Genomic DNA, 11,183 nt, shown 5'->3' on the forward strand with positions numbered 1-11,183 from the left:
AAGAAGAAGAAGAAGAAGAAGAAGAAGAAGAAGAAGAAGAAGAAGAAAACCTTGCAACAGATTGCCTAGAAAATCAAAACAAATTCCTACTTTAGCCATTTCCAAAAATGTAAGTCTCATTCTTCATCTTGAGTCCACTGCTAATCTCTCAGGAGGTGGGTAATCTGCTTCATCTTCAGTATTCTGGAGTCCTAGTTGGTTACTGCACTGATCAATGTTCTCAAATCTTTCAAAGTTGTTTTTATTTACAATGTTATATTAAACATTCTTCTGGTTCTGCTTAGTTCACTCTGCAACGATTCATACAAGTCTTTCCAGGTTTCTCTGAAACTCATCATTTCTTATGGTACAAGAGAAGGGAAGGAATAGGGAGTGGTGGAAGAGGAGAAGAGGGAAAGGAAATAAACATTTATTAAGCATTTACTATAGATCAGGAACTGTGCTAAGCACTTTACAAATATTATCTCATTTGGTACAGGAATATTCCATTACATTTCCACTATGAAAAATGCTGCTATAACTATTTTTGTACCTATGGATCGTTCTCCTAGTTCTTGAATCTCTTTAGTATGAACCTATTAGTGTTATTACTAGGTCCTGGGTTATACAGTGTTTTGTGACTTTTAACATAGTTTCAAATTACTTTAGAATGGCTGAACAAATGCACAACTCTAGCAAGTGTATTATTGTGCCTGTTTTCCCTTAGCCCCTCCTATAATTGTCATTTTCCATTTTTGTTATTGCTGACAATCTGGTGGATGTGACATGGAATCTAAGAGTTGATTCAATTTGCATCTTTTCTCATTATTGGTGATTAGGAGCATTTTTTCATATAGTTTTTGATAGCTTGTGTTTCTTCCTTTGAAAACTCTCAGTTCATATCTTTTGACCATTCATATATTGAGGAATGGCTCTCATTCCAAATTTAAATTAGTTGTTCATATGTCTTGGATGTAAGACCTTTATTAGAGAAACTTGCTGCAAAGATTTTTCTCCCCAGTAAACTGTTTCCCTTCTAACTTTAACTGCATTGGTTTTGTTTGTGTAAGAACTTTTTCATTTCATGTAATCAAAATTGTCCATTTTATCTCATGTGCTTCTATGCCTTGTTTGGTCATGAGTACTTCCCTAGTTCTGAAATGTAATTTCTTTCTTGTTCTTATTATTTGTTTATGATTTGATCTTTTATATTTAAATCCTAAATATAATTAGAGCTTTTCTTGATATATGGTATAAGATCTTGCTTTATACCTAAATTCTACCAGTAATTTTCAGTTTTCTTAGTAACTTTTGTTGAAACATGAGTCTTTATCTTAGCAACTAGGATCTTTAAGTTTGTCAAACACTGGGATACTAGGTTGATTTGCTTCAGTGTGTTGTGTAACTAATCTGTTCTACTGATTTACCTCTTCATTTTTTAGCCAATCATTTTTCATGATCATTGCTTTGTAGTACAATTTGAGATCTAGTACTGCCTGAATACCTTTCTTACCTCTTTTTTCATTATTTCCCTTGGAAATGATGACTTTTTGCTTCTCCAGCTAAATTTTATTATTTTTTTAGCCCCATAAAGCAGTCCTTTGGTAGTTTGATTAGTATAGCACTTTTATAAGTAAATTAATTTTAATGTATGGTCATTGTCTTTGCCTACCTATGAGCAATGAATACTTCCCAAATTATTTTGGTCTGTCTTCATTTCTATAAAGTATGTTCCATAATTATATTCATATTTGGGTCTTGATAGGTAGATTTCCAAATATTTTATACATTCTTGTTTTGAATAGAATTTCTCTTTCTATCACTTCCTGTTGGCTTATATTGGTAACATAAAGAAAGGCCGATAGTTTACATGGATTGATTTTATATCTTGTAGCCCAAGTCATTGATCTATTCTTTCTTTTTATTGTTGATGAACATGTTTAAAGATATCCAGTTTCTCCCGATTACTTCTTTCACTGCACCCAAAAAATTTTGTATGTTTCATTGTTGTTACATTCTTAGATGAAATTATCTGTTATTTTACAATTTGGTTTTGGTCCACTAATTCTTTTATTCTTTTATTTTTTTAAGTATTCTTATTTTCTTTTTAAATAGTATTTTATTTTTCCAGTTATATGTAAAGACAGTTTTTAATATTGATTTTTACAAAACTCTAAGTCCAAATTTTTCTAAAACAGTAAGCAATTTGATATGTTATATGTGTGCAATCATGTAAAACATATTTCCATATTAATCACGTTGTGAAAGAAGAAACAGACCAAAAGGAAAAAACACACACACAAAAATAAAGAGAATGAAAATTTGATTTGCATTCAGAATCCATCAGTTCTTTCTCTGTATGTAGATAGCACTTTCCATGAGTCGTTTGGAATTGTCTTAGATCATTGCTTTGCTGAGAGAAGCTTGGCCATTCATATTTGGTCATCACATAATGTTGCTGTAACTGTGTACAATGTTCTCCTGGTTCTGCTGATTTCACTTTGCGTCAGTTCATGTAAGTCTTCCCAGGTTTTTCTGAAATCTACCTGCTCATCATTTTATAGCACAATAGTATTCCATTACATTTATATACCACAGTTTATTCAGCCATGCCCCAATTGCCCATCAATCAATGCCCATCATTCAATGCCCATCATCTCCTCAATTTCCAGGGTTTTTTTGCCACCACAAAAAGAGCTGCTGTAAATATTTTTGTGCATGTAGGTCCTTTTCCCTTTTTTATGATCTTTTTGGGATACAGACCTAGCAGTGGTATTGCTGGATCAAAGGGTACATGTATGGTTCAATTGCTTTTTGGGCATAGTTCCAATTGCTCTCTGGAATGATTGGATCAATTCACAATTCTACCAACAGTGCATTAGTATCACAATTTCCCACATCCCCTCCAACATTTATCATTTTCCTTTTCTATCATATTAGCCAATCTAATAGGTGTGAGGTGGTACCTCAAAGTTATTTTAATTTGCATTTCTCTAATCAAAAATGACTTAGAGCATTTCTTCATATGACTATAGTTAGCTTTGATTTTTTTTTTCATCTGAAAACTGCCTGATGATATACTCTGACTACTTATCAATTGGGGAATGACTTGTACTCCTATAAATTTGACTCAGTTCTCTATATATTTGAGAAATGAGATCTTTATCAAAGACATTTGCTATAAAGATTGTTTCCCAGACTTCTGCTTTTCTTCTAATCTTAGTTACATTGGTTTTGTTCATGCAAAAACTTTTTATAATCAAAATTATCTATTTTACATTTTGTAATGCCCTCTATCTCTTGTTTGGTCATGAATTCTTCCCTTCTCCATAGATCTAACAGGTTAACTATTCCTTGCTCTCTTAATTTGTTTATGGTATCACCCTCTATGTCTAAATCATGTATTCATTTTGACCTTATCTTGATATGCAATATAAGATATTGGTGTATACTTAGCGTCTGCCATTTTGTCTTCCAGTTTTCCTGGTAGTTTTTCTCAAATAGTAAGTTCTTATTCCAGAAGCTGAAGTCTTTGGGTTTATCAAAACACTAGGTTACTATGGTCATTTACTACTGTGTCTTGTGTACCTAATCTATTCCACTGATCTACCACTATTTCTTAGCCAGTTTCAGATAGTTTTGATAGTTGCCATTTTATAATATTAATTTAAGTCCCCTTCCTTTGCATTTTTCATTAATTCCCTTGATATTCTTGATATTTTATTCTTCCAGATGAGTTTTGTTATTTTTTTCTAGCTCTGTAAAATAATTTTTGGTAGTTTGATTAGCATGGCATTGAATAAGTAAATTAATTTAGGCAGAATTGTCATTTTGTATATTGGTTCAGCATTTGTTTATAAGGTATTTACACGCTAATAAGTGATCACTTCTTGTAAAAGTGACATGCACAGCTAAGAAATGCACATATTTCTTTCTATTCTCATTCAGTAACAGCAAAAAATCTACCACATTTAAATTTTCTAAAATTATATTCATATCATTAACTTCTTTCTTGCTTATAAAAAAAAGACTTGTCTAGGCTTGATAGGGGTATACTGAAGTCCTCAAATAGTACAATTTTACTATTTTTCCATTCACTCATGTAACTTTTTATTTAAGTATCAAGTTGCTATGCTATGCCATTTGGTTATATTAAATACAGATATTAATTCATTGTCAATATAGTGCAGTTAAACAGTTTCCTGTTTATGACTTTTAATAAACCTGTGTTTTTTCTGTTGCCTTTTCTGCAATCATGATTGGCACTTCTGCTTCTTTTAGTTTACTTGACACATAATACATTTCCTCCAGTTCCTTAGTTTTTATAAAATGAAAGACTATGACAAACTTTTTCATAAAATTATGAAAAACTTTATGTTTCAAGTACATTTTTTCTAAACAATACATTGTTGGATTATACTTTTAAATCCATTCCTCTATCCTCTTCCATTTTATGGGTGAATTCATCCTATTAGTGTTCACAGTTATGATCATAAATTATGTGTTTTCCTCAATTTGTTTTCTCTTGTGCTATTTCTTGTCTTTACCCCCCAGCCTCCTCTTTACAGAGAAGAAGGTGGTGAGAGAGAGGAGCATTCTCAAAACTAATGATCTATGATTGATACAATTTGCTTCTGCTCCCTCAACCCTCTTTTCTTTCCCTACATTATCCACCAGTCATAGGTTCTTATACATTATTTCTTTCACGTTAAACTCCTTTTCATAAATAGCCCTCTGGAGGTATTTTGTTTATGATTAATCCCTCCTAGAACCTATCCTCCTTTTTATTACCCCCTTCTCTCTCTATCAGTTTTGTTTCCTTGTTGAGCTGAAAATATTTTACACCATGTGCTATGTTCTCTCCTCATTCAGATGAAAGTGAGTTTCACATAATGCCCACTCCTCCCTCTCCCTCCTAGGTTTATACAGCCTTCTTGTGCGCCTTGATTGCATAAGTTTATAAATTCCCTTCCTCTTCCCCTTCCCTACTTTCTTTAGTGTAATCCTTTCCCCTTCCCTTTTCTTTCTCCTTTTAGGATAATCAAAACATAACAAAACCACTCTCAGTCCTTCTGTCTCATTTAACTTTCTCTATGACTACTCATGACATTAAGGATCTAAGGAGGGCAATCTTTTATTCCCTCCATTATAATATAAACATTTTATCCCTATAAAGTCTCTACCAATTAGTCAAATATATGCCTTTTATTTCTCTTGGCTCCTATGTTTTCATTTCAAAGATTTTACCCTGCCCTGGTCTTTTCATCAAGAATGCTTACAAGTCTTCAATTTCATTAAAGGTCTACTTTCTCCCCCTGTAGGATTATATTCAATTTTTCTAAATAAGTTACTTTTGGTTATAAACCCATAACATTTGCCTTTTAGAATATCATATTCCAAGTTCTCTTTTTCATAGTGGTTGACTGCCAAATCTTGCATGATCCTAACTGTGGTTCCTCAGTGCTAGAAGTTCTCAATTTTGGCTATAATGTTCCTGAGAGTTTTGATTTTGAAGTTTCTTTCAGGAAGTGACCAGTGATTTCTTTCTATTTTCACTTTGCCCTCTGATTCTAATAAGACTGGGCAGTTTTAGTTAATGATTTTTTGACACATCATTACAGATAATTACATTTTTTTTGGATTTTCAGATAGTCCAGTTATTCTTAGATTTCCTTCCCCCTCCCCTGCCCCTGACCTGTTTTCTATTAGGTCAGTTGACACATACATATATGTGCATATTTTATTATTTTTTTCTTTAGTCTTAAGATTTTAAAAAATTTCTTGTTTAACAGAGTCATTAACTTTTCAGTGTTCCTTTCTAATTTTCAGGGAGTTTGCTACCTGGGTAGCTACTTGGATTGAACCTCTTGTACTAAGTTGTTGATTCTCCTTTCTTTCCTCTAAGTCTCTCATTTCTTTTCTAATTTTTTCCTCCAAAACTTTAATTTCACTTATCATATTATTTTTTAAAACTCTTGTTTCATTTCTTCCAGGAATTCTAGTTAACCTTGAGGCTAAGTTGTGGTTTTCTTTGAGGCTTTGTGTGTAGGTGTTTGCATGTAGGAATTATTCTTGTCTTCTCAGTTTGTTTCTTGGGTGGTACTGGTGGTACATACTATTTCTGTATAAGTGGTATCTTTTTTCATTGTTAACTTATTCTTCCAGCCTTACTTCCTAAAATGATATTTTCTGTTACAGCAAGGCTCTGTGCACCTCTAGAGGTAATGTTGGGGCCATGTGAGAGTTTGATCTGTATTGCTTGGCATTCGGCCTCTGCTTTCTATGAGTATTGGATTCTGTGTTCTTCTGGGTTCTGTTCTATGTACTGGAAACTTTGAGCACATCTTAGACTAAATTGTCTGATTTAGTTTGTAGTCAATCAATGCCCTCCTGATCTGAGCTTTTCAGATTCCTAATCCTGGTTTGGGTCTTAGTAACACAACTACAGGCTTTCTCCTGAATTGATAGAAAACTACTGGCCCCAACACCTGTCAGCTAGTTGGAAGGCTAAGTTAAAGTTTAGAGTCTACAGGTGCACCTATTATTTGGGCTCCCTGCCCTGATTATTTAGCTGCAGGCCCTAATTTGTGCTAAAAGACTCTGAGACCTAGATCCATGGTCAAAATAATATAGCTACTAGGTTACTTCTGATGCTGCTCCCTATCCCAATACAGTACTTATACCCCCAGCCACAGTATGTGCTAGATCCAGACCCCACTCCAGAGTCATTTGGACAGAATTACTGACTTGCCCATATTCTTGCTATCTGCCTTGGTACACAGGTGCTGACCACAGATCATTTCTGGTGCTAGAAGCCTTTGTACTTGGTCTTCCTAACTGGACCATTTCTCAAGTGCCTTTGGCCTTTTGGTTGCCTCACTTGTGCTAATGTGGGCTAGAAAAATGACCCACTCTGATTTCTCCTTGTCTTTTCTGATCAAGATTCAGTCTAGTGTTCTTCTTCAATCTTTGTTGGAGTAGTTGTGAGAAAGTGATAGATTACAGCTGCTTCTCCTTAAGTCTTCCATTTTTAAGCAAATTATCTTTATCACCTGCCTCTTCCTCTTCTTAGGAATCTGCAACTTCATCTTGTGACCCTTTCTTCCATTTGCCTTGTTTGTTGTTTAGTCATTTTAGTCATGTCCAACTCTTTGTGATTCCTTTTTGAGGTTTTCTTGGCAGAGATACTGGAGTGGTTTGCCATTTCCTTCTCCATCTCAATTTACATATGAAGAAACTGAGGCAAACAGAATTAAGTGACTTGCCCAGGGTCTCACAGCTAGTAAGTATCTGAGGCTAGATTTGAACTTGGATCATCCTGCCTCCAGGCCTAGCTCTCTATCCACTGTGCCACCTAGCTGCCATTTATCTTTAGATCCTGAATACTTGCTCCCTGTTTGTAATGTCCTAATACAGAAAAGCATCCACTCAGATTGAATGCTCTATCTTCCATTCAGAGAAACTATCTTTGACTTAGCCCATCAATTTATTTGACCCCTGGGATTGCTATGGGGTTGAAATCTCCACCCCTGCAACAACTTGTCCAACCCTCAACCCCATAGACCACCATTTCTCAACCAAATGAGGAAATATTTAATTATCCCTGGCTCTCCCCTTCTCTAGATTCTCTTCCCACTTTACAATAGTGGTATTCCAGTTGCCACCTCCCTGGTGTTTTCCTCCAGCTACACAGAAGGCACCACTCTGCTTATGATGCTTCACCCTGGTGGACATTCTTCAGGTAGAATCTTTTGATCCATACCCTGCCCTCTCCCTTCCCTTCCTGTTACCTGAACCTATCTTGTGTCCCATTCCTTCAAGGTCCTTCTGTCAATCATCTGTTCTTTTAGAAAGCCTCTTGTATCCTTCCCTGTTCAAGGGGATCATGTAGCTTTCCTTTCTAGTATAGCTAACCTATCCCAAGTCTTTTAGTACCTTGTTCCATCAATTATTCCCTCTCTTTTCTGCACCCTCAATCTCTCTTGCTCCATTGACTCTTTCCCCATTGTCTAGAAATAAACTGAAGTCCCTTCTAATTTATTCAAAACTTCCCTCAATACTGCTAGTGTTCTAAGCTTTCCTTTCTAAGTATTTATATACTTCTTGAGTAATTTTTCAATCAGACTCTGCTAAATGAAACTGTCACTCACTGTGTGGAAACTTCATCCAGACCCTAACAAAAGCTCAATTCCAAAAAGTACTTTGTTGTTTGCAAACAGCTGCTATTGAAGACACTGGAAATTTATGCTTTTATTACAAATATATATGTTATATAGGCAGTAAAATTGCAGTAGAGACATTTAGTCCTATATGTATATATATACATGTATATGTGTGTATACATATGTGTGTATGTATGTATGCGTATAGGACTAAATGTTTCTACTACAATTTTACTGCAGGAAACTAGTTTGCTTTGAAAAATTTTTCCCCCATAGATCCTAGCAAATGGTAGAGAGGAAGCATGACATACCTAGTGGATAAACTCTGGGCTTGAAATCAGCAGATTTGTATTTCAGACCCATCTCTGTCACTTACTGTATGATATTAGGGAATCACATTGCAGCTAAACTAGCCTACCAGCTGCTCCCCACACACGACACTCTGTGCCTTTTCATAAGTGGTCTTTCCATTCTGGGAATGCACTCCCTTCTTTCCTCCATCCTTCAGATTCCTAGTTTCCTTCAGGGCTAAGCTCAAGCTCACAAGACCTTTCCTGATTTCTCCACCCTACTCCTTCTAGTTGTCAGTGCCCTTCCCCATTAAAATTACTTTTCATTTATCTTGTATACAGTACGCTTTTTATTTACTTATCTGTATAGAAGTTGTATGTCCCCTTCTGTCCCCCACCAGCCCCCAAGGATGTAAACCTCTTGAAGGGCAGAGCTGTTTCATTTTTCTCTGAGCATTATTACCATATAGGACAATGACTTGCATATAATAAGGGTTTAATAAATGATCCTTAGATTGAATAGATTTGAACCTTATGGAATTAGTTTCCTCATTTGTAAAATGAAAGAATTGTTCTGGATAAGTTTTTAGATTCCTTCCAATTCAAAACTCCTTTGATTTATGAATTCTGGTTCATTGAGATTGGCAGTAAATGAGGTTTTCATTCAATTTGCTGTCAAAATTTCAGTTCTACTGAATGATATCAACATGTTTATTCTCCCTCTGTTGCCTACAGGGGCAGCTCCTTCCCTGCCCCACGCACCTGGAGATGAGAAGCTTCTTCCTAGGTGAGCCTTGACAGAAAGGCTGGCTGTGCCATCCCTGGTCAGCAGGTCTTTCTTTCAGGGCTCGCCCTGACCTAACCCAGCTCAGAATATTGTCACCAAGTCCCAGGTACATAGAAAGTCAACAAGAAGAAGCATGAGATCCTCGGAGAAAGCAGAGACTTGAATCTTGGGCTACAAGTAGATGGGAGAACAAGGGAATTTATGAAAGGGATGGAGAGAAGTGGGGAAGAGGACAGGTGAATGGCCATAGGGGTACCGCAGTAAGTAGCAATGACCTTATAAGAACCTCTTCTAATATGGGTGGCAGTAGGACTTTTTCTAGGAGCTTGAAAATCAGGAAGCTCTAGGAGGAGCTGTAGGATAGAGCTTTCTGTTAGGTTTTGTGACCTCTTTGTTGGATCGAGGGCATGACTATAAAGTCTTCTAAAAAACTGTGAATGCTCTGGAGTCTGGGGGAGGGGGAGGGGTCTCAATGAGTTATGAGGGTCTTGCATCTTTTGAGAGAGTTAGATGTGTGGAAGGATGGATTATAGAGGAGAGGAGCTTAGGAGTCCTCTGCTCACTCTATAATTCATGAGTTGGCCTTTCTCTGCAAACAGGTCTTTCAAAACTATGGAGAATGGAAACCATACCACCGTCTCTGAATTCATCCTATTGGGCCTCTCTAGCCAGCCAGAGAAGCAAGAACTCATCTTTGTGTTGTTCCTGGTCATGTACCTGATTGGAGCAGCAGGGAATCTACTCATCATCCTGGCCATCGGCTTAGACTCCCACCTCCACACCCCCATGTACTTCTTCCTCAGCAACCTGTCCCTGGTAGATTTCTGTTTTACCTCTGCCACAGTCCCCAAGATGCTGCTAAACATCCATAGGCAGATTCAGTCTATTTCTCGCGAGGGCTGCCTAACCCAAATCTATTTTTGCATCTTGCTGGCAAATATGGATAATTTTCTCTTGACTGCAATGGCATATGACCGTTATGTGGCCATCTGCTACCCACTCCAGTACACCACCATAATGAGCTTATGGCTCTGCGGTCTGACGCTGGCTGGCTCCTGGCTCATCGCTAACTTCCACTCCCTGCTTCACACTCTCCTCATGGCCCGTTTAGACTTTTGTGCGAAGAATGTCATGCCATACTTCTTCTGTGATCTTGTTCCTCTCCTTCAGCTCTCTTGCTCTGACACACACCTCAACCAGCTCATGATTTTGCTGGTGGGTGGGCTGATAGTTCTCATTCCCTTCCTTTGCATTCTTATCTCCTACGCTCACATTGTATTGGCTGTGCTTAAGGTTCCCTCTGCCCGGGGCAAGCAGAAGGCCTTTTCCACTTGTGGTTCCCACCTCACCGTGGTTATTCTCTTCTATGGAACCATCACTGGGGTCTACTTGAATCCCTCATCATCTCACTCTGCTGAAAAGGACTCAGTGGCATCAGTAATGTATATGGTAGTTACTCCCATGCTGAACCCCTTCATCTACTGCCTGAGGAACAGTGAGATGAAGAGGGCCCTGGGGAAAGTGTTCAGCAGACAGACTTCTCACAGTCGATGATGTTAACTAAGGCTTTTCTTCTCCTAGGATTTTTGTGCTGGTAGGCACCTGATCCTACCAACAACTCCCTTGTTTAAAGACTTTTAGGAATTACGAAAATTCAGATTTTACTGTATTAGTCAGTAGGACTTGACAATCTCCTTGTGGGTGGAAGTGGGTGAGGAGAATGCAAAGAAAGGAGAAGGTGTGGACCTTCTCTAAAAAGACCCAAACTGATTAAAGAAAAAGAAAAAAACACCTCCAGAGACAAAACATATAAAGAGAAGTAGATATACATAGACTATGGAAAGCTTGGAGATACCCAAAGTTTCCCCAGATTTTCAACCTCACACATTAAGGTTGTCAAGTTGAGGCACATCACTGCAGATCAGATGTTATCCCATAATGGCTCTTTCCATGTAATTAATAGAG

The 11,183-nt window shown here is 37.1% G+C and overlaps 1 protein-coding gene across 1 annotated transcript in view; it reads left to right on the forward strand.

Moving 5' to 3' along the window:
* Window positions 1-10,772, forward strand: part of LOC114029585 (olfactory receptor 1361-like) — a 12,356-nt gene extending 1,584 nt beyond the window's left edge. The window contains exon 2 of the mRNA XM_027844111.1: window positions 9,818-10,772. Coding sequence (XP_027699912.1) covers window positions 9,831-10,772 — 942 coding nt within the window. The 5' untranslated portion in view covers window positions 9,818-9,830. The remainder of the gene's footprint in view (window positions 1-9,817) is intronic.
* Window positions 10,773-11,183: the final 411 nt, after the last annotated feature.

Source organism: Vombatus ursinus, unplaced genomic scaffold, assembly GCF_900497805.2.
Source record: "Vombatus ursinus unplaced genomic scaffold, bare-nosed wombat genome assembly UNPS02005197.1, whole genome shotgun sequence".
Taxonomy (NCBI): domain Eukaryota; kingdom Metazoa; phylum Chordata; class Mammalia; order Diprotodontia; family Vombatidae; genus Vombatus; species Vombatus ursinus.